This window comes from Peromyscus californicus, unplaced genomic scaffold, assembly GCF_007827085.1.
Source record: "Peromyscus californicus insignis strain IS unplaced genomic scaffold, ASM782708v3 Scaffold_3__1_contigs__length_106647218, whole genome shotgun sequence".
Lineage (NCBI taxonomy): Eukaryota > Metazoa > Chordata > Mammalia > Rodentia > Cricetidae > Peromyscus > Peromyscus californicus.
The window spans coordinates 33,223,541-33,248,148 of record NW_026294551.1 but is presented as its reverse complement, the minus strand read 5'-3'; the positions used below and the strand labels follow the sequence as shown (position 1 = coordinate 33,248,148).

At 41.4% G+C, this 24,608-nt stretch overlaps 1 protein-coding gene across 1 annotated transcript in view; it reads right to left on the bottom strand.

Moving 5' to 3' along the window:
- Window positions 1-352: 352 nt before the first annotated feature.
- The window catches only part of Ankfn1 (ankyrin repeat and fibronectin type III domain containing 1), a 393,623-nt gene continuing 369,367 nt past the window's right edge, over window positions 353-24,608 (bottom strand). Inside the window, exons 19-20 of the mRNA XM_052757767.1 lie at window positions 20,248-20,461; window positions 353-6,984 (exon numbers count right to left, since the gene is read on the bottom strand). Of these exons, the coding sequence (XP_052613727.1) occupies window positions 6,185-6,984; window positions 20,248-20,461 (1,014 nt within the window). The 3' untranslated portion in view covers window positions 353-6,184. The remainder of the gene's footprint in view (window positions 6,985-20,247; window positions 20,462-24,608) is intronic.

The window sequence follows — 24,608 nt, the reverse complement described above, 5'->3', positions numbered from 1 at the left end:
GTTGGAGATAGAACAGTCATGCAGAATGCACTGGGGATGGTAAACACGCACACAGAGGAGGGAGCACTGAGGTTCCAATAGCCAAGCTGCATCCCCATGGGAGTATTTACCATGGTAATCTGATGCTGTATTTTCAATACTTGGCAATAACAAATTAGGAAAGAAAAGTGTCCTGATGCTATCAATTAATCTAGAGCCAATTGGGTAGACTTTGCTGATATTTGTCAAAACAGTGTCCCAAATAATAGCTCCAAATTTTTAGTGAGAGATTGTAACACCTCAGATTGAAGGTATTTTTATTTTGATTTTTTGGTCTTCATTGAGACATGGAAAAAGTATTAGGTAAGCCAACTACAGAGCATTCTATTAGTTTATTATTGAATAGACATTTCTCCACACTAAAGACAAAGGGTTCACAAACTGCCCTTAAAACATGAAAAAAAATCATGTGAAGAATCAAAAATGCTTCTTTATGCTTAACATACATCTCAACAATATTGTGGTAAGACATCAAGTATATTTAATGCTTATGAAACAAAGTCATTCCCTTGGGTAGCTAACATTTCTTATGTTTACTTTTTTTCCCTTGAAAATACAGTGAAGCAGGTAGGAAATTATCAAAAATACTTGCCATTAAAAAATTATCTTAATTCTTGTTAATTCCTGACTTCTTCCTGAAGAGGCATGCGCTTCACCAGTGCTGTGTTTGACTGAGAGTACTGGCCATTCACAGTATCCATTTGAAAGGTTCAAATAGTTTCCAAATGTACATACTACAAAATATTATTGTTTCGAGATTGGAGGTCACATTGAACACGTCACACAGGATTCATTTGTGTATTTACATAGGTCTAAAGCACACAAAGTTGTGCAGATAATGTACTGAAGCCTAAATTTTAACATATACTTAGTTTCATACAGAGGAACAGGATACAATAAGTTCTGAACAAATAACAACCAATAATCAGCCAGATTAGTATGTACACATCAGGCAGGAAGCAATCAAATACTGCCTAATAGAATGCCAATCACTATTTCTATGAAACATCTCACACATTGTTACACACACACACACACACACACACACACATACACACATACACACATACACATACACTCACACTCTAATTCTTTTTCCATCACAAACATCAAACAATGCTTACGATCATATGCATGGACTATCCCCACACATCTGATTTGTCACAAGGCAAGAAGCCACACAAAAACTCAGATGACAGTAAGTTGCCAGACTTGGCTTTGTAAATTAATTGTTAGATAATGGTTACTATGAGGATCTAATCAGACTTTCATGTGGATTGAAGAGAGGCAAAGAGCATTAGCTAGCATCTTTATAACACTTGCCACTAAGTTAGATATTGGCTTTTGTTGAAATTAAAAGTGTTTACAATTGGGAACGAAAGACCTCAGGGTAATATTTAAAACAATAACAATAGCAACAACAACAGCAACAGCAACAAGCCTTCTACTTCCTTTATCAAAATAGAACATTTAAAAAAAAATCTGCTTACCCAATTGTTAGGTAAAACCAATTATCTTGATGAATAACCATTTGACAAATTCATCACCAATAAGAGCAAAAGATACGGTTGAACACAAATGTAACTACTGTGTGCAGATGCAGTGGAAAAACCAGAGACCTGAAATATGGCAAAAATCAGTGCTTCATAAACAGTCATGGATTTTTCTCTAAAAATACTTTTTGCTAATGGCAAAGTCCAACACCTCAGAAAAACTCTGAATTAAGATCTTAGAATTGGTTTCCAAGCTATACAACATGGTTTTATACACTACCCTTGTTGTTTGTAAGGCTGCATGGGAGTTTAGCTTAACAGTCATGAGCCATGTGTTTGGACATCTTATGAGAAGTGACCAGCAATGAAAGACATTTTTTCCATATCTACCAAACTACTTATGAAGAGATACCATTGCTTTCCAAACAGTTTCTTTAAATGTTTCCTTAAAGGTATACAAGGAAGCCTCAATTTGCTTCATTGAATCATCTGGAAAACTATTTAGACTTTATGAAACGTACATATGCTGAGAGTGTTCTCATTAATCCACAACTACCCCCTTTAATCAGTATTTTATAGTTTAAATAAGCAGATATGTGAAGATGCGCACTGTTGGATGCAGCTTTTACCTAGTAAACTAAGAAACTGTAGATAATAGTGTCCTCTCACTACTGTGGACATTTTCTGAAATTAGTGACTTCCGCGTGCTAGTCACAGAATCATGGTTCTGAAATGCACTGCAGACCCCTTGACAGCTTGAAGTGACAGCTGTCTGAGACAACAAGTACATTTTGGGTAGAGAGTGAAGAAGAAGAAGATGCCAAGGAGTTGGGTTTTCAGCTACACTTTCTTGTCCTAAAGTTGTCTTCCAGGGGAGGGCAGAGCACACCTTCTTCAGGGTACACGTTTGTATGTCAGGATGACAATGAATGAGAGGTCAGTCTCCTTTCCCACTTGTCTGGCATGATCTCCTGGCAAGGATGGGGTAGATGCTTGCCAGGTGGCTCCCAGACAAGGTCTCTTTAGGGGAATACAACAAGGCTTCAGTCATTGCTGTTCATAAAGTGCTTTGGGATCCTTCAGGAAAGGGGGCTGGCAGGATATTATTTGTAACTGGCTTCAGTTTTTGAACCAAATGGAACCATTTTCTTCAGTATAATTATTGCTTTGAGCATTAATGAATGTTCTTAAAACCCAATGGAGCTCATCTTTAAGTACCCACTTCTCAAAATACCCCTTCCCTGGAGTTAATGGTTTTAATTACTGTGCCCCAGGTACCCTCACCGGTTAGAGGATGTGATAGCCTTGCTTTGTAAGTGGTTGCATTTACATTTTCACAAAATGAGTTTCATTTTCTAGGATGTACTCTCTCTCTCTCATGAATAGACAGACAGCAGGAGTGCAGCTAGAGACCTCTAGCCAGGCATGTGCTGTCTGTCTGTCTGTCTACAACAGGCTGCTGCCTTTTCAATATATTCATGAGATGATGTATGGTAGATTGTGAACTCTCTGAGACCTGTTTTGCTGTTGGTTCTTTGGTTCTCTGTCCAGTTTAGAACATAAAAAGACATGGCAGGGCCACATTTTTTATTTTTAAGGATCTTCACAAAGGCTAGGAAATGGATGTTTCAGGTCTGAGTAAAGCAATGTGAAAAACTGGGAAGGAGACCTGGGATAGGGAAGTTTCCTCAAGAGCCTCTTAGATTGTATTTGAAAAGAATAAAAGGTACATTTATCGTATCCAAAATAAAATGAAGATAATAAAATAAAACATCATGGATAGTCTGAGTTTCATATATATATATATATAAATCAAAATGAATGAATACAAAACTGAAGTAGAAAACAGCCATTTTTACCACAATGCATTAATTTCAACTGGGTCCACAAGTTTTTCAAAGTGGGGTTGGGGTGAACCAGGTTATTTGAACAAATAGGTGATTATTAGGGCTATAACCTAACTATTTTATGTGGGAATGTTGTTAGTGAAATACATTTTCAGTGGAACTAAGCATGTCCACTGAAATCTCCTGCACATTATCCATGCCATGGACAAGCCTCTTTTTCTCATGGCAAATGAAAATAGAAGCAAATAATGCCAATATAAATTAGTGGGTTGAAGTTTCATGCAGTTGGGTTTAGTAAGCCAGAACTTGCCGAACAAAGGATTAGCAGGATGGGTAAGCCTCAGCTCGGACTCCTTGTTGAAGATCCTTCATCTAATTCAGTCCCAAACTCCCCCTTCTGTCAGGATCACAATTGCCTGACTTCTCTGTCCTCGACAGTTCTAGCATCTCACCTCACAAAGGCATCGAGGCTGTCCAATTTCTCTTCTAATTAGAAATAAGTAAAAACTAAGTGTAGCAACTCTGCCAGTCCTGTTACTAACGAGGAGCTATAATTTCAATGGACATTTCTCCTCAACTTGGGTTTTGATTAGTTGATTTATCTTATATGTCTATTGATAAGATTTGTGTTCTCTAGCAATAAGGAGCTTTGTGATGTTGGACACTTGTTGGGTAAAGGTTGAACACATAATTAAATTTGGAAGTAGTAGTAGATGACTTTAGGAAATAAAGAAAGCAGACTAGATGATCACTAGTTGACAAAGTATGTCCTGATTTCTAGTGGTATATCTTTCTAAAGGAGCTGTTTTTGAGTTTTAATTCTGACATGAAGTCAGTTTTTGCAACCTTCAGTAAATCATTTAACCTCTCTAGCCTTAATTGGCCTACTTGTAAGGCCAAGGACTTAAGCACACCCTCGTTCCTTCCATATACATAAGTCACTGAGATATGGCAGAGAAATTCTAGCCATTTTATATTTATTTATTTATTATTTATTTTGGTTTTCTAAGACAGGGTTTCTCTGTGTAACAGCCCTGACTGTCCTGGAACTCGCTTTGTAGACCAGCCTTGAACTCACAGAGATCCACCTGCTTCTGCCTCCCAAGCGCTGGGATTAAAGGCAAGTGCCACTCTGCCCAGGAGACATTTTAATCAAGGTTCTTTGATGGTTCACTGAGCATAAAATCTCTTAAAAGAAAGAAAGAAAAAAAAAAGACTGAGGTCATGACTTTAGTTTTCTAATGACCATAGATCAAGTCCAAAGCTGTGCCTTTTGGATGGGATAATTAATTATATTTAAATCTTTTTTTTTTAAACAGAAGGAATCAGAACACCATGGTGAACATGGGGTTTGTATAAACATTCAGGAGGAGTTAGGTCTGAGGACATGATAACAAAGAACGGTAGTTAACTGAAAGGCCTGTAATGTAGAAAAGGACCATTTAGAACCCTGGTGAACTGAATGGGTCTTGGCTCTAGGAGAACTGTGCCTTACTTGAATGTGCAGTGTGGCTTCTGTTTGCGTTTCTCACCTATGAGAAATTCAGGTAGAGATGATGTAACTAAAGCAGCGTTTCCAGATGGTATCGTGCACATGCTTGGCGTGAACTACTGGCTGAGGCTACTGAAGAAAGATTTCCCATGTGGCCGATGGGACAGATGATCTTCGGTGTGGTGGTAGTGGTAGTGGTGGTGTGTGTGTGGGGGGCCCTGAACACGACATTCATGTTATGAGGAGTGGGGTCAAAGTGGAGGGTAGCCACCCTAGCCCTGAACAGTCTTAACCAGTGATGAGGGGGTGAAGGATGTGCCTGTGGTTCTTAGAGGAACCCATCACTACCTGACCATATCTAGTGGACACATTCTTGTTCAATAACTGTTGGATCAGTTTAAAACATGGTGCCTGTCCATGGCCGTTCTAAACGGTACAGCTGCCATGGACTCATTTGGTTTATTGTAAAGGAAAAGGTTTTTAGTTCTTTTCTCTTTCCCCCTTTTACTGCTGTAATGTAGGCTTTCACTTAACACAGCCATCTCCCTGAACTCTGGAATAATTTACTGTTCATTGTCACGACTGAATGGGATCTGAGCGTGCCCGAAGGGCTGCTTCCTGCCCTGTTTTATCTTGCAGAACAGGGCTAGCAAAGAAGTGCCCTCCACTTCTGTTTCTGGAGCTCTCCACTTAACACTAAGTGAAGAAAAAAAAGGTCTATCCAAGGCCCACTTAACCAGGTGAGTGCTGGTGAATAAATTGGACTTGGGGAGTCCCAAGAACCCTGCACTTCAGAATGTCCTGGCTTGGTGGAGGGAAACCCCAGCACAAGTCTACACGACCCCTTGCTCTCCAGACACAACACGGGCTTCTTTTCCCCACATTCTTCTGAAAGTTTGGATTTGCGGGAAAAGCTATGCCGTTCTTCTTTTCACTGACTGAACTTCGTCGTCAACCACAAACTCACAAAGGACCTCCAGGCCCAGGGTTGAGATTACAGAGACAACTGCAGAATTAAGTGTCCTCCTTGGACTGACCTCTCTTAGCCACAGGTGCCACCAAAAGAGTTCTATATTTGCATCGGGGGTCTCAGACACCATACCTTTCCTAGGGTGAGGAGGAAATGGCTGTGACACCTCTAGCTTCCCCTCTCCCCCATCCTGTGCCCACTTTGGGGGAAAAAAAAGAGCCTTGTACATGTAACCTTTGAACAGGGGGACACAGTGGGGCAGGATATGTGATGGAAATGCAAGGAATATTGGGTAGGGAGGTGAGTGCGTCGGGGGCACAGTAGATAGCCAGCCTGGGCCACTCTAAAGCATACTGCTTAGGATTTCTGAAACCGGGGATGTGGGGTCTGGGCTCATCTCTGAACTAGTGGGGCTTGACAGGCTGGTACGGCCCGCAGGGGTAGGACTCAATCCAGTCCACAGTTTGGTGTCCTGGCCCATGAGTGTATCCGGGTAGGCTTCCACATAGACTCTGTGCACTGAGCGCCTGGGGTCCTGGAGGCAGCTCCTCCGCTCCTCTGGGAGGCTGGCCGCGTGGGCCAGAGGCAGGCCCCGGGGCCCATCCACCACAGCTCCAGGCCCCTCGGCTTCCCCAGGATCTCGAGGCAGGCCACAGGCCCTAGACTGGTGCTGCGTGTAGACGCCTTCCGAGAGTGACAGCGACTGTGTTTCGCTGTGCATGCGCAGCCAGCGGTGGTGGCGGCTGAAGCCACCGTAGTGCTGCTGGTGCTTGCCTGGCTTCCTCTTTCCCAGAAAGCCCAGCGGTGGCCGTGTGCCTGGCACCATCTTAGTGTGGTTCTTGGGTGCCAAGCCTGTGAGGGTCAGGCTGTGGAGAAACTCTGCACATGAGTGGTCGGTGTCTGGGCCCTGCACTGGGCCCGGAGGGTCCTGGCCGGGCCCCATGGAGGCCTTCATGTCGTGCACCTGTAGCACGTCTGGGGCGCTGCCACTGAGGCCACTGAGGGCCTGCTGGGCGATGTCATGTGATGACAGGTAAACCAGGTCCAGGTCTCGTGGGCTCAGGGCATCACTGGAGTCATAGTCACTGTCGGTGGGGAGGAAGACTTCTGAGCAGCCTTCTTCATCGGAGCAGGGCTGTGACTCTGCAAAGCCAGGGACAGATGTTAGAAAGAAGGCAGACTCTTAGCGAGGGTCTGATTTGTTGGCTTAAATGGGTTCAACTCTCGCTTAGAAGGGCATCCGACTTTGCTCTTCTGTCACATTTTGAAATTCTTAAGACTTGGACCGAGCGCCGCACATTTATTTCTATTTTTCATAGGGCCATGCAGATTATATAGTAGGCTCTGGTCTTAGTTTAAGGGTAAAACAGTGGTTCTCCACCCTTTCACAGGGGTCTCCTATGACCATTGGACAACACAGATATTTACATTATGATTCATAACAGTAGCAAAATTAGTTATGAAGTTTTCTGGTTGGGGGTCACCCCAGCATGTGGAACTGCATTAAAGGGTCACAGCATTAGGAAGGTTGGGAACCACTGGGGTAAAGGGAGGAACTGATAGGTTGAGTCTGGACAGTGGTGGTGCAGGACATTCCCTCATTTACCACACATGCATTTTATGGTTATTTTTTTTTTCCTGGCATCTACCTGTAGAAAGGAAGGACAAGAAACAAAGCTGAATGTTATTTATTCTCTATTCTTCTTTCAGAGATAAATTTTACATTTGACAAAATAGCAGTTTAGAAGGGGGAGGGAAGAGACATTGGTGGCAGAAGATGGAAAATCTGCTTTCAAATCCTAGCTGCCTGTGCCTCTTTCAGTGATCTTGGAAAAATGTCCTTGCGCTTCAGTTTCCTTATCTATAAGTGACGGTACTGGAACTTAGTTGGGGAGACTAAAACCTATTGATTGTAACTATAACCATTCAGTACATTGACATTTATTAAATAATAATCATACAGGCCAAAAGAAGAAACAAAAAACGAATGAGGCAGAAATCCATCTCAAGGTATACGCAATGGGCTTGGGCGAGCTAAGAATTGGTTCTGTATCTGTCATTTCATGCAGTAGTTGTTTATATCTTTTCCCGCAATGATGTCATACATTTTTGATGGAAAACACTGTCTAAAATTCTTTGGCTTTCCCATTACTACTAAGCCCATAGTAGTTACTTGATGGATAATGTACATATTAATTTTGAGAACATTTTGCAAAACATTTATGCCAAATTTATCAACCACTTCTTTAGAGTTCTAGGTATATGCCTTGTTTAAAAAGGCCTTCCCACACAAAATTACAAATATATTGTTTTCTAATATTCTGGGATTTGTTTCTTATATTTAACCATATGGAATTTATTTCTATATGTAGAATAAACAGGACTCTTATTTATTTTACTAAAAGGATAACCAATTTGTTACAGCACTATATATTGAATAATCTATTTCTTAAAAACCACTGGAAATTTAAAGCAATTCTAATACAAAGTTTTCATAGTATTTTAAAATACAATTCAATAAATTGTTTTGAAAATTTGTCTAGAAGAGATTTATGAGAGTAGTCAACTTAAAAAGATACAATAGGGAAGGATGGCTTTCCACATAAAACAGACCACAGAGTTTTGGTCATTTAAAGTTTATAGAAATGGATGGACAGAGCTGTAGAATATAAAAAAGTCTGAAAGCAGCTATAATTTTATGATAACATGATAAAGATAACATTTCAAATTAGAGAGTGAAAGAGATCCTTCTATATATAGTGTTGTAACAATTGATTGTCCCTTTAGTAAAATAAAGAAGTCCTACCACATTCCATATCTAGAAATAAATTCCATATGGTTAAATATAATAATAAAATCCCAGAATATTAGAAAACAATGTATTTGTAATTTTTGTGTGGGAAGGTATTTTGAACCTTAGAACTCTAGAGCAGTGGTTGATAAATTTGACATAAATGCTTCGTAAAACAAATGACACCCTAAATAAAGAAAGCAATTAGTAGATTGTAAGAAGAGAAAAATAGCATTATAATAAAAGTTAAAACCCAGGGTATACAAAGAACTGTAAACCAGAAGACAATGAACATGGGCAGAAGACGAGGACCAGCACTTGGGAAGAATAACTGATACAAATGGTGAATTAATACATTATTATGCTATCTTCAACTCAGATGGTAATTAGGAAAGGAGTGTTGAACAAAGAGGCAGTTTTACCCATAAGACTTACAAAAAGTAAGAGTGACAATATTGTATGTTATTGATGTGCAGGAAATCAAGAACTCTCATGTAATGATGAGGAATCTAAATTGGTTCAGCTCATTGGGATTCAATTTGGCAGAGTCTGTTAAAAATGTGTATATCATTTGTCCTCACTTTTTTGGATATCTGTTTGAGAAATTGTCACCAAGTGCACATGGAGGCATTTTACAAGTTGTGATTTACTGCAGTGTGATTTATAGTAGTGAAAAACTAGACATCATTTTGTGGTTGAGGATGCTGTGAAAGGAAGACTTACAGCCATAGAAGCCCTAAGAAAAGGAAAATAGTTTACTTGTAGAGTTCTGCAAGGGAGTCCATATTCAGGAGTGACTTACTGATTACAAAATATAACAGGTAGCAACAAAATAAAACCACATGGTCACCGTGTTCTCCTTCATTTGTTCATGGTGGAAAGTTAGATGTGATTATTATAAGAATACTGAAAAGTACAAGGATAAAGTTTATTTTGTTAGGAAGTCAGTATCAGGTTTTGTTGTTTTTGTTTTTTGTGTTAGAGGCTCTTCAGCTAGAAATGTTTCCCCTCTCCAACCTCCTTATTTATTTCATGCCCACGGTAGTGTGTGTGTGTGTGTGTATGTGTGTGTTTTGTCTTTTGATTCCCATCCTGACTATAGGTGACTTGTACATCTGCTAGTAAGTTAGATGTAGTAAATGCTTATTTCGGATATTTTATTTTTAGCTTGTGATGGACTTATTGGAACATAACTCCACTGAAGGTTGTGGAACATTTGTATTTGGTACACAGTGGATCTAAAATTTCTAAGAAGTCAGAACATCTGTTTTTAGGGAGTTTACTGTTTTAGTGGAAGTATGAGGCAAATATGCATTCATAGGACTGTGGCAGAAATAGGTTTTATTACAGACATGTAGTAAATAAGATGTGGTTTTAAAGGAAAGAGAGATAACATCTTACTGGGACAAAGTTAATAAACCATCTTTTACTTATTTTTCTCCTCTCATTGTCTATTCTTTTTCTATGATAATTTATTACTTTATCCAGTTTCTAAAAGTGATTCAAGGCAGGTTTTTAAAATAAATATACCCACAACAACAACAGGATTATAAATGGGAAAAGTGAAAATAGTACAAGTAAGTTCATTTGATTAGAGTATTAGGAGCAGGAATGGAATTTGGGAGATCTGAGGCTACAATGGAAGGGTAGATCTGAGGCTACAATGCATACTTATAAGGCTTAAATTTTTTTTTAAAAATTAAGGCTTGTTTGTACTCAAATATTCATAGTAGTTTTATTGGTAGTAAAAACTGTAAACTGCCAGTATGTCCTTCAGTGAATGAATGACTAAATTGTGGCATACTATAATATGGAATACTTTTCATCAATAAAAAGAAAGAATTCCATATGCACAATAATTGTGCTAGAATGCAGAGATGAAGAACAGATTGTGGGTTGCCAAGGGGAGGGAGGGAAGGGGTAAGGCTGTATGAAAGGGTAACAGAGGGAATTTTGTGGTAAGGTTACAGTTGAGTACCATGATCATGGTGGTAGTTACCCAATGCCCAATATGTGATAGAACTGTGTCAAGCTGCACATGTGAGGCCATGTCATGTGTGGATACATAGACATCCACAGTGAGCATTTATGTAACTGGTGAAATCTAGACTTTCTGTGTGGGTTCCATCAGTTTTCTTCTTCTGATAATGTACAAGTGTTGTGTAAACTATTTGTGTGTGTGTGTGTGTGTGTGTGTGTGTGTGTGTGTGTGTGTGTGTGTGTGTGTGTGTGTGTGTTGGGGGGGTGGAGATACAGGAACTTTCTGTGATCCTGTGTCTAATTATTCCAAAACAAATTTGTAAGAGAATCTAATTTAAAAGGAAGGTGGAACCAGAGAAGATAGAATGCTTAGATAAGAACTTTGCTCTAAGTTTTATGGCCAATGGATAGTTATTGAAGGATTTTGATGAATGGACAAGACAGAAGTGTAGGATAGTTAGGTATCAGGTAAAGCAGGAAACAGCAGTAAGGGAGGCGGAACACAGAGGACAGCTAGGAAGCCAGGTCTGGGCTGATGATCCCTCAGTGCTTTTCTTGCTCAGGCTGTGGTGCTGAGCAGCAGTGGTTGGATGGAGGAAGGAGAAGTGTAGGAAAGCCGTTCATTCTAAGATGTTTATGGAGCGTGAATTTATGCCAGACAGCAAAGGACTGTTTTTAAGCATCTAATAGTGTGTGACTCAGACAACCAATGAGTCAGAAAACATGAACTCCAGCAAGACAAAGAACAAAATGATACTGGATTTTAGCTAGAGGGTGACCCGGGAGAGGGGTTCTTTTGATTAGAAGGCCAGCATCTCTGCATCTATCTGTGAATCTGCATGAGATCTTGGTGACCAGGGGACTTCTAGGAGAACATCCACGATGCCTCAAAGTTACTAGAAGATTTTGAACCACAGTGTCTGGGAAAGCAGAAGTGGTAATCCGGAAGAGGTGTACTGCAGCCCTAGCTTAGGTTGGGCAATGGAGAAGATGGTGAATTTGATTTGGGACAAGTTGAGTTTTGAAGAGATGATGGCCGGAGTATCCAGGAGACTAAATGGGAACATGTTGCAGTAGGAAGGTTGAGGGATGGTGCTTGTGGGTGTGGAAGAAAGCACCACTGGAGAGGGGATGGTTGAAGATAGGATTGGTGAGACTGATGATTATAAAAAGGAGGGTGGATCAGGGCTGTGAGAATCACTGTTGGCATTGGTGCTTTTAGAGATGGAAGAATATGTTGTTTTCAGAGACAAATGATTAGGAAAGAAAACAGGTAAATATAAAGAGATTTGTGTGTGTGTGTGTGTGTGTGTTAAAATAAAGGCTTAGACTGAGTGAGTTTCGTATTTGTCTTTTTTTTTTTTTTTTTTTTTTTTGGTGCTGGGTATTGAACACAGGGCCTTGTACATATTAGGCAAGTGTTCTACTGCTGAGTTGTATCCCCAGCCACGCTGTTTTAAAAAACAGTTTAGACGGTACTTTCTCTGATCTTTAATGGGGGAAATCGGGCACTGGAAGTAACAGAAACCCATAATTGTTGCTTCTTTCTGATGGTGGCCAGGATAGGTGCCTTAGGAGTAACCGAGAGAAGTTAACTGAAGATCTGAAACTGGGTTTGAAATAAGATCCATTCAGAGAATTAGTAACTGACTTTAGCTCAATTTTCCTCGCCTCCTCTATAGCTAGTGAAGCTGCCTTGATGTGTGTGTTTGTATTCCAATAGTAATAACAAAGCTATCTGGTATTTATGTAGTACTTACTGTGAGTCATCTATAATGCCAAGTTACCTAAAAGCTTTAATAATGCTTGCTTTTCTCATTTTGCCAATGAAAACACTGAAGCATAAGCATATGAAATTTTGCAACTTATGTGGCTGATCAGTGGCAGAATAGGCACCCAAATAGAGATTTGTGCCTTCCCAGAGACTGCCATCTACTGAAGAATTTCCCTGGGTTTGCTTTGGAGGTGTCCTGATATCAGGGATCTTGTGATCATCTAAGTGACTGACCCAGAATTGTATAGGTAAGTTCCTGGCAAGGGAGTCTTGGCACTGCTGCCGTTCAGTCTCATGTGGGTTTTCCTGTTGCTGCTCTAGCAATGGCACAGCACTGGATGGCTTTAGAGAATACAATGTATCTCTCATAGCTCTGGGAGTCCAAGTTCAAACTCAGGGTGTTAGCAGGACCGCATTCCCTCTGGCAGATCTTAAAGGGGAAAAGAATGGTTTCTTGCTTCTTCTGGCTTCTGGTAACATTCTTTATGCTTTTAGTGTCTCATAGCCTTTCCTCCGTGTTCATGTCTTCTGTTTCTTATGAGGACTCTTGTTATTGGGTTAAGAGACCAGATAATTCAGAATGATCTCATTTCAAGATCATTAGTTATATCTGCAAGATCTTTTTTTTTTTTTTTTTTCTGAATATGGCTACACTGCCAGGATGCTAAGTTTAACACATGGATATAGCTTTTTGGGCGGGGGGGGCGGGCGGAGGGAGTGGTATCATGATTCAATTCAGCAGAAACAGATAATAAAATGACTGTAACAAGAAGTGATCCCTGGCTGGCGGGAGTGGCAAACGCCTTTAATCCTAGTACTCAGGAGGCAGAGCCAGGAGGATCTCTATGAGTTCGAGGCCAGCCTGGGCTACAGAATAAGTTCCAGGAAAGGCGCAAAGCTACACAGAGAAACCCTGTCTCAAAAAGCAAAACAAAACAAAAAGAAGTGATCCCTGAGGAGCTTGACAATGTCTTTCTATTTCTAGGTAATATGTCAAGTACTTGGCAAAAGTAATTTGTACTTAAAAAGGATTTCTTTCTTTCTTATATGTGTGTATATGTGCATGTGCGTACAGGTGCCAGATGAGGCCAGCAGAGGGCATTGGATCCCTGGAGCTAGAGGTTTAGGCTGTTGTGAGCCAATTTATATGGGTGCTAGGAACTGAATTCTGGTTCTCTGCCAGAGCACCAAATGCTACTGAACCACCTCTCCAGCCTCCTGGTTTGTATTTTTATCTTTCAGTATGAAAATAGAAGACTAAGGAGTTATAGGATGTACTTCAGAGAATCTGACATTCTAAATGGTCAGAGGTGGGTCATATTTGAAGATCTAGTCTCTAGGAAGGGCCCATACCAGTTCTCTTAGGTGGCATTAGTTGCTCAGTTCTCTTAGTTTTCAGAGTATTTTATTTATATCTGTGTTACTACACTTACCAAGTTTTATTATAAACAATCCACTCTCACATTTCTCTCAATTCTTTGGAGTATAAACCCTAAAAAGAGCATGCACCCCACTTTACTTATCTCTGGTTAGTAAAAATTTTGCTTCAGTTAGTGAAGGAACGGCCTAAGGAACAAGGTGAGCAAAAGGAGATGTAGAGTCTTCTGTATTTCCCATGCCATCTAATCTGAACATGGGCATTGAGCAGAGCATGAGGCCCTTCCATTAGATCAGTGGTTCTCAACCTAGGGGTCACAACCCCCAAAGATACCCTTCATATCAGATATTTACATTATGATTCATAAGAGTAGCAAAACTACAGTTATGAAGTGGCAATGAAATAACGTTATGGTTGGAGGTCACCACAGCATGAGGAACTGTATAAAGGGTCACAGCTTTAGGAAGGTTGAGAACCACTGCAGTAGGTTGTATCTTAGCCATCCTTACATTGGCCTCTTGGGAAGTACATTGAGGTATGGTGAAACTAGGATGCATATTGAAATCCGGGGGCATGAAGAGTAGTGAGACTGAGTGAGATTGATTGTCTCTGAAAAGCAGCACCTTTGAAAGCATCCTGGAAAGACCTAATTTATCTGGTTTGCCGTAGGACTTTGTGAAGACGACCACTCAGACCATTTCTTTGTCTTTGGTGATATTTGAACCAAGAGTCCATCCACATAAGGCAGAAAGGACAATTGATAAAATGAGACAAATCTTGGCTGAAGGCTTGCCTTGTTTCTTATTGTGTATAAAATTTTGAGCAAATGACTTAGCTTGTTTGAACCTTGTCTGTAGCATGGAGGTTGTTAGGCTGCTTATCTTCCACAAGTGTTATGTAGATTAAAAAATGTGTTAAATATACTTCAAGTGCCATATAGACAGAAATATTAGTATTACTGAGGTATGAAGAGTATTAATTAAGATTATAAATGAGTATTCAAATATACTTCAAGATTTTGTTGTGAGAATTCTTTGGATGATCAGGAGAACAATGCTTTCCTGCATGGTGTTCGATACTGTATTTCCTAACTATATTAAATAGTGAATTAGTAAATGATATAACTTACTGTATGGCTCTTATAGCATGGGATAAGAGGTAAATCAAGAGAAGATTTAGTTATTTCTGTAGTAACCCAGGAAGGAGATGTAAAAGAGACAGAATGGAGTGTTAAACATCCTGTCGGTCTATGAACCTGCCCTTAGGAAATGCTATTCTAGTAGAATTGGATCTTTGTCCTTGACTTGCATGACAGTTGGGTTATTTATTAGAAGACTTAGTGGAACTTCTTGCTTGGAGTGGTATAGCCCTCCCAGAACAGGCTGGGAGAGTCTCCAGGATGCATCCAGGGCACCCAGGAGCATTTCCAAGGACTTAGGCCACTCCTGCTTCCCCTCTTCTTGGAAAAGAGCTTCCCTCTCTAGATTCAGGCCATATGCTCCATTAATCATGGTAGGCACTTTGCCCCGCTTGTATTAGCCAAGCTGGTGGTGCTCCCCACTTTTCCTTGGAGGGCGTTGGGCAGGCCAGCATTGGTAGAAGCTGAGCTTCCTCTCTGCTTGACCTGGGAGCTGCTAGATGAAAGTCAGCTTATACTATTAGTGCTGGCTTAGGAAGCTTGGTTTGCTTGCCATTGTGATGGCTGTTGTAACTCCTGGTCTCTGGGTCAGGCCAACAACAGCACAGCAGAGCTGTTGTGGGTCTTGATAGTGTTATGAGGAGATGACATTTCTGGAAAGAATAGTTGAATAAAGTTATTGTTTTTTTTTCTTTTTTCTTTTTTTTTGGTTTTTCGAGACAGGGTTTCTCTGTGTAGCTTTGCGCCTTTCCTGGAACTCGCTTTGGAGACCAGGCTGGCCTCGAACTCACAGAGATCCGCCTGGCTCTGCCTCCCGAGTGCTGGGATTAAAGGCGTGCGCCACCACCGCCCGGCTGTTTTTTTTTCTTTAAAGGTGGGAGGTAGTAGTGTTAATGGCAAGATGGAAACAAAGGAACATTAGATCATAGTTCCCTAAAATCTATATCTACTTGTAATATATCACTATCTATAGATATGCATATTGCCTCACTGGTTCCATTTCCATGTGTTTAATAAAACTCAAATAATTTATAAGTAAAAAATTGTATTGACTCATCAAGCCCTAGGTAGTTTTGTTCATATTTTGATTTCCCAAGAGAATTAGTACCTCAGGATTCTAATAGTACCAACAGGATTCAAATCTTGTTGAATTTCTGGGCCATTTGGTTTATGCCATATTGTTCCTGACCTCTTCTATGGAAAGGCTATCAGGAAGTTTTACATTTGGGAGACTGGGATGATCTTCAAACACATCTGAGAAAACAATGCACAGCCTTCCCTCTGTTGCCTCACTCATGTGTCACTAGGAGGAACATCAGTGTTGGGAGGGTGTTGCTTCCTGTGACACTGTACCAACAGAAAAGGAGGGGGAGAAAATGCCCATTCGATGGATCAAATCTTCCCACCCCCTGCCTTGGGCTGCCTTTTCTTGGAGCCAGATTTCCCGCTTTGGGTCCTTGGGAGATGCTTAATTTTAATTGACTCAGAGGAGTTCTTTCTGTTGTGAAAACCACACAGAATTGGGAAGTTAGAGTTCTACTCCCTCTTCTCATGCTAAACAGATCTTCATAAACACATCCAACATACTCAACAGCTCTAGGACAGAAGCTTGGGCTGGCACCAGGGGTAGAAATTTGTGATAGGTTCTGTATTTCCAGCAGGCTCCTTAGAAGTGGAGTAAGCTCTGCTCACACAGAAAGAATTGTGCTGTGAGTAAAACCCAGTGGCGGGGGGATGCTTGTCTAAATTGGACTTTTCCCCATCCACGAGTGATTTCCAAACAATCCAGAGTGGTCACACTTGTGGAGAGGACAGAGCATACAGGGCCGGGTTCCATTGCACCGAAGTGCTCCTGCCTTTGTGAGGAGATGGGAGGCTGTTTCTTCCTCGTGCTCGACAGTGAGTTCGTGTCAATAGCTTCTATTTGTCATTTGCTGCTTTCCACGTCTCTGTGTTTCACAGCCCAAGGAATTTTGGCTTCAGAGAAATAAATGGACCCAAGAGAGAATTATATTTTAAGAAACAGAATGATGATCACTCACATTTTAAGTTAATAATAAGATCCGAATGCAATTGGGCAGACCCTCCCAGCAGGGAGTGTGTGTAATCCATCCTGAGGCCAACTGGAGAGTCTGGCATTTCTAGGGCATAGAGGAGGCCACCCTCATACAGTCTAGGAGGAGCCCACTTGGGACCCTGTGGCTTAACAGAAGATTAAACACTGGGGAAATTCTGTGAGCAGAGAGAGCAGATGAGCTGTGAAGGTGGAAATAGAATGGAAAGCTGTTTGTAGGATTATATAAACAGTGGAAGGTTGGAGAGCGTGTCTTTCCTGCCTTAAAAATGACTTTCAACTTTACGTCTGCTTGCTGTCTTTCTTTCGTCTTCTCTTCCACAGTCAAGACTTTAGAGTGTGTCTTACTGGTCCTACTTCATCACTTCCCATTTATCCCTGATCTACTGATGTTCAGCTTCTCTCTTTTTTTCCTTCACAGACTGCTCTCATCAAGATTATTGATGACTTTCTTGCTGAAAAAAAAAAAGCAAAACAACAGAAAACGTACTGTTGTTTTAACTTTTCTCCATCCTTCACCATGCTTTCATTTGTTGTGACATCGTCCTCTGCTTTTTTTTGTTCTGTCTCTGGTTGCTCCTTCTTAATCTAAGATGTCTCGTTGATCCCCACCGAAAGGGTACCCTCCATAGTGTTTTACATACACTCTCTAGGGAATCTTATGCAGTTGTATAGTTTCAGACATGATCCATATGTCAACAGTGTCTTAAATCTGTATTATTATTATTAGCCCCATTTTCTTTTCTGAGTGGCAGACACTGTACATCTTTACACTGTGTTTTTTTTTCCTGAATGTTGATTTTGGTGGAAATATTCAAAGCAATTCATATTTAATATGTTCAACTATTCAAGCTTATTTTTCCTCCTCTCTCTCTTTCTCTTTCTTTCCTTTTTTTTGTAAATAGCATCATGAAACCCTGAAGCATCCAATCTAGAACATTTAGTTTCTTCTTTTTTTAATGAGCTTCCCAATCTCCCTGCTTCTCGTATTTCCCCTGTACATTTTTGTCATATAACAGGGAGCGTTTATCTGAAGGTTAGTTCAGATCCTATCTACCTCTCCCTGTGGTTTTGGTGGCCTTCTGTCACAAGTGGGAGAAAACACAAACTTGAGAGCAAGCACCTACAGACGCTGCCTGGTGTGGCCCCAGTCTCTCACTACCGACCCTTTCACTCACCCTGGCCCAGGCACTTGGCCTTCCTTCCAACCTATCGTAAGGCCTTTTGCTATTTTGCTGTTTAGTAAACTCTAACTCCAGATTTTTGTCTTGTCCTGTGGTGGGTTAAGATTTCACCTTCTCGAGTGGGTCTCTGCTGTTCTTCCTAGAATTCCACACCTCCCTGTCTGTCCCCATCACAGGTACTATTTTGTTTTGTACAATTCATTTTTTTTTTTTTTTTGGTTTTTCGAGACAGGGTTTCTCTGTGTAGCTTTGTGCCTTTCCTGGGACTTACTTGGTAGCCCAGGCTGGCCTCGAACTCACAGAGATCCGCCTGGCTCTGCCTCCCGAGTGCTGGGATTAAAGGCGTGCGCCACCACTGCCCGGCTCATTTTTTAATTTATATTTTCCTTGCCGTCCCTTCTAGACCGAGTTCTACGGAAGTAGAGACTCCGCCTTTTCATTATTTTCTGGCTACTCAGAACAGTGTCTGCACACAGTAGGCAACCAATTGTATTTTTTTTTTTAATGGACAAAAGGAATGAGCAGTTGCAATCCTGACCGTCAGCCAGACTGGCTGCAGTTACCTGACGTGCAACACAGAAAAATCTGCTGCTTTTGCACACTAAGCTCTCTTTCCTCTCCTACTCATCTTCGGTTTGCTCAGTACTGGCTTCTGTCACCTCCAGCGTTGGTCTTATGGGTTAATGCCACCAATCTCCTTTGTGAGCCACAGGTAGTTACAGTACTGCGTTATGTCAGCGTATCTAAACTGCCCATTAGGCCAGCTTCCGGCAGAGATGCTGCTTGATTTGTATCCCAAAGGCCGCTGCAGATTAGTGGAAGAACAAACAAACAAACAAACACAGCCTAGAAACTATTGAGGTAATTCTTTTATAGAATAACTTGGTAAATCATAGACACCTTTGATAATAAAAGTTAGCCGCTTCCCAGGTTTCTCCGCTTGCCAAGTGTTGACTTTTAGAAAGAGAGATTTTAAAAACAGGAGCACATACAGACTTGCTTATAGAAAAGGCACATCTCCCTATTAAAGGTTGTATGTTAAGACGAGAACATTAAAGATGGTATTTACACTTCCTATCATGGTTCATGTGTCTTTGGTAGTTTGTTTTGCTCACAAAGGATTCCGTAAGGTACAGGCATTGCTGTTCTAATTTCACATATATGGGAACGAATACTGAGATGTAATAATCTACTCAAGCACATGCAGCGAGGAAAACAAAACTGGAATTTGAATACAGGGCTTTGATTTCTAAGCCCAGGCTCCTTCTGCTGCACCATGCTGCCCCCTATGGGACAAGCCTATAAATCAGAACTGTTCCCGAAGAATATCATTATGGAGATTATAATAGTGAAGTGTTTTAAGATGTAGAATTAAGGAAGGCGCTTTGAATGGCTATTATTTTTATTGAGTAGAAAATGACACTGGACTCATCCTGCTCCAGAGAAGGGTGTTATATAGCATTGCCTATATTTATATCCTTTTTTCCTGCCTATAAGCACAAAGATATTTTGTAGAAATTTGTGTTATTCCAGTCATGTTTATGCTAATAGTATTTGCCACATAATCTCATTCTTAATTCCCAAGGTTCATTGTGAGGCATTTCTTTTAACTTGTTTCTTAGATCGTCATACCCATGACTATCCTGAGCTGATTTGGCTTCAGTAGTTAAATCCAAGATCTCTCTCTTCCTCACTTTCCACCTGAGAACATGGTGTGGGTGGGATGCATACCCTCAACTCTTGCCTCAGATAGAACCAGAGGCTGGGCTGATGTCCTTATCTGGAACTGCAGTAGTTCCCATTAGAAATTTCTGGACTTCCATTCTTGCTCTGTGTCCTTCCGTCTCTTGGGCATGTGGGCTAGCACTGGTCTAGCCTTCCCTACTCCCAAGTAAAGCAATCTCATGTTATTGCCCTAGTCTCCCATCCGTCCATGGTTCTGGCTTTGTTTCTTTTATACTGTTTGATCCTTACCCCTAAACAGTGTTTCTACTACTTGCTAGAACCAATGCATCCACACAAAGAACTTCATCAGTGAAGACAGGGCCAAGAATCTGGTGGGCAAGCCAAAGAACTTTTGATCTTACCACTCACTGTCTTTCTTCTGTGCATCTCTGGGGATGGAGATGTTGATGGAAGACAGTCTATATGTGATGATGTAGAACTGATCTTCTTTAGATTCTGCTCATGGGAGGGGTCTATCAGCTTAGTGATGGGCAAGTCAGAGACAGGTTGCTTGTATCTTGCATACTGTAGGGCATCCATGATCCACCTCATTTCACGCCAGACTTCATCTGTTTGCTTTGGAATAAAATGGTGAAAGGCATTAAAAGAAATACATTTTCCTGAGAGTATAAGATGAACCATTTTTCTATATTATTGGTTTCTATGGCATTGGTTTGAGCCTTACTTGCTTTGTTTGTAAAGTACAGACAAATATCCCATAGGTTATTGTGATGATTGAGTAGCATGATGAATGTGAAAGTATCTATGACATGCAGAGTACTTTGTACGTTATTGTGATGATTAAGTAGCATGATGAATTTGAAAGTATCTATGACATGCAGAGTACTTTGCTCACACACATAAAGCACTATTTTCTCTCTATGTAATGAAAAATACAGTATCAGGGAAGTGATATGATGCAGATGATATATGAATTTCAGAATGCTTGTACCTGTATTATGGAAAAGATATAATTTTTTTATTATTTATTTATTAAGTGTACAGTATTCTACCTTCATGTATACCTGCACGACAGAAGAGGGCACCGAATCTCATTACAGATGGTTGTGAGCCATCATGTGGTTGCTGGGAATTGAACTCAGGACCTCTGGAAGAGCAGCCAGTGCTTTTAACCTCTGAGCCATCTCTCCAGCCCGAAAAGATATAATTTTATTTATTAAACTTACTGCTTTTGCATATATAAAAGCAGATGCTTCCAAAGTCTAATGCAGTTCTAAAAAGCTCTTGTTAAAAAATTTATACACTCATATGGTAGCATATTTTAGATCGGTATCACTTTCATTTCAGGGTTACTATAGTGATTTTAGTGACATTTTCATTACAAAGTACAATAGTAGTTGCTAGTGGTTTAAAAGTCACTCATTTTTGTCTTTACTGTAGATGACAGGTGTTCTTCAGATCATGATGAGCACTGGCCATGAGCTTCCTGGTTGTCCTGTTTCCCACGAAGAGGCTGCTAGTTACAGAGTTTCTTGGGAGTATGAAGCTTGTGGTTGGCTTTACATGGGAGTTCACCGGGGACCTTGGCAAAGCATTAACCTCTGTTTTCATTTCTCAATTGTAAACTGAGGACATTTAACCATGTGATAACTGAGGTAACATTGTTCCAGTGAGGGAAGAGAAATTTTGATAAAAATATAGAGAGGAGAGAGAGACAGATAGAAACACAGGATAGCCTCGGGAGGGCCTGGATCCTAATCCACTGGCCCCTTCTGTTTCTTCTAAAGGGCTTTTTAAAGGAATGCCAAGGGGTGGGGCAAAAGACCTCCCCCTAGCACAGCCAAGTGCAAACCCTTCCACACACCTGGTAACCACTCACATAATCAATCCATCCCCTTACACAGCTCTGCTGGGCAAAGCAAGCTCAAATCTCACTAGGAAACCTCTGTGGGCTCCCACAGTCCAGCTCTTATACTTTATGGTTCTCTTTGGAGAACCCTTAGAAAGGTGTCTCTACCTTCAGGTAGAAGGTGTTCATTGTAAGAATATTGACCCATTAAGTGTCCCTTACTGGAGAGGTTTTAAAGATTAGGTATCACCCAGTGTTACTTTATTTTCAAAATTCCTTCTTAGGTCTTTATACTTAACCAGACACTTGCAAATCAACAAATCCTGCGCTCCTCACTCAGAATAGATTTTGAAGCTATAACATTCAATGTCATGTTCAGTGAGATAGCAGACTGGAACGAGCCAGTGAGCAGAATTGTGTGGTTGGGGGCCTCCCTCCCCTTGCCTTCTGGTTCTGTGCTGCCCTGGGATAGGCCTTGGCAGAGGATTCAGGGCTGGTGTAGAAAGCATGAGATTGCGGCCCAGGGTTTGTTCACTCCCTTAGCTGGGCAGGAAGTTCCACAGAGGCCAGGCCCAGGAGGAGGTACTAAGCCATGGTAAGGGGAGAATTTGAAGGGAACTGGAAGTTCATGAGGTAAAGCCAAATTGGGACTCCCAGGCGAGACTTGCATGGATTTTCCTGATGAAACAGTTACTCTGTCAGCTGGCTTTTATTGGTTATGTCATATTCAGTGTACAGTGCTCTCAAAGTTACTTTAAAAGCATCACATGATGTGGATAACTTTTTTAGAGTGTCTGTCAAGGATAAGAATGTGCGTTTGTATTTTTTTTTAAAGTAGATGCTCAGGGATGGAATGGCTACACAGTTCTACTCTCAGGGTTGTTGGAAGGAAGATTCAGGGGATATGGGTAAGAATGTGCTGCAAGTAGGGCACTATTATAACATTTTCAGCTATATGATGCCAGTCACGATTATTTCAGTGGGCTGATGAATGTAAATCCCTAAGAGATTCCCCAACTTCTAATCTTGGAACCTAGAACTATTACCTTATGTGATAAAAAAAAAAAAGTGAGTATTGCCTTCTGTGGCAAAGCTGGGGTTGTTAAGGATTCTAGAGGAATTGTCCATCCTGGATTGTTGCCCAAGTCCAGCGACAAATGTCCACATAAGGACTTGCTTGCAAGAGTGAGGCAAAAAGAGACTTGGCAGAAGGGAAGAGGCGGTCACAAAAGGGGAGATGGATGCAAGTTAAGGAATATGCACACCACCTAGAAGCTGGGGGAGGCGGTGAATGGGCTCTTTCTGGAGCCTTCTGGGAGTGCAGCTCTGCCAGTGGGAATTTTGAGCTTTGCTCTCCAACGCCTGGAATAAAGTTCTGTCATGGCAAACCAGCCGCTTTGTGGTAACCTGTCAACGTATGTGAGTTTTCTTAACAATCCACCTGCTCTTTTTAGATAATGGTGTTTCAGCTGACTGCTAAGCATGGGTAGAGTTGGATGAGGTGGTGCTGACTTCTTCGTTTTTTTCTCAGTGGTAAGGTGGAGAGGGCCTGACTGAAGAAAACTGAAAGCCCCATCGGTTCAGGGAGGCCCGCGGATTGAGTTTAATGAAACCTCGCTAAGTAGCCCCCAAAGAAGTCCAATTTCCACTCATTTCACCTTCTGCTGTTGATCTAAAAGCGACTGACAACATAATCCCCCTGATTTGAAGGTCCCAGTTCAGCTTCTGAAGACTTGCTGACATGCTTTTCAAACGAGCGGCTGTGAACTGCCCGAGTCTGTTGATTAAAGGGTCCGCATCCATTTCTCACCCTGCTCTTCACAAACTTCAGTTTTCATCCTGTAAATTATACCCTTTCTCTGTGTCCAGGCAAGAGAATATTTTTATTAAAATGTAAAGGTGATTGGCTTTCTCACAGCACAGCCACAAGGTGCTTGAGGGGATGATAGATTGGCTATATTTAATGAGCTGTGTTTCTATTACGGCTTAGGCGCATTTGAAGCATTACAGTATATAAATTATGGCCTAATTGCCCTTTTGGCTTTAACAGCTCAAAGTACGCTAAGCCTTAGGTCTTCATGTTTTGACATTTCTCTCTCTCTCTCTCTCTCTCTCTCTCTCTCTCTCTCTCTCTCCTTCCCCCCCTCCCTCCCTCCCTCTCCCTTCACTCACTTTGACATGTCTACTACATGTGCTGTCTATAAAGCCTGTATACTTTATCTGTGATTTTTCTATGCCTCCCCTAGTCCAGGCCTCCCCTTTTTGGCTACACTCCTTGGCTTCTTTTCCTAGCTGTATTTACATAGACTCCCCTGCTCTTTACAATGTTTGGTTTGTGTAGTAACACTGTCTTAGATCTAGATGGAACTGGCAGTTGCCTCTGCAGGTTCTGGTTATGGTGTGGGGTGGGCTGAGCTGTGAACACCCATGGGTGAGCGGCTGCAGCTAGTTGTCAATAGAAGCCGACACAGGGAAGGGGAGCCAGGACGCTGAGTTGTCTGAGGTTGCTCATGCCGAGGGCAGCAGGGTGGCATACCAAAGACGTGGATCCAGGTCTATGATCTGGAATTACCCTACTCCAGAAGTTACTTTTTGAACACTTTGGCAACTGGCTTTTATCCAAGTCTATGTGCCTTTGGGAGTCCAGAGCAGACAAGAACTTTGAAAAATTCTTGGCCTGGCCTGCCATTATCTGGCTCACTTAAAGATGTGATCAGAAGGAAGGAGACAAGAGGCAGTAGAGCTCAAGGCCAAGTGAGAAAGAGGAGCGTAGGTAGTCAGGGAGTGAGAAGGGGTCAGGGATTCTGGGAGGGTTCAAGACCGCCACAGACTAGAGAAAGGCGGTGTCCTCATTGGACGAATGAGATCCAGGCCAGCTGAAGGAGAGCAAGGCAGAAACACAACCCAAGGCAT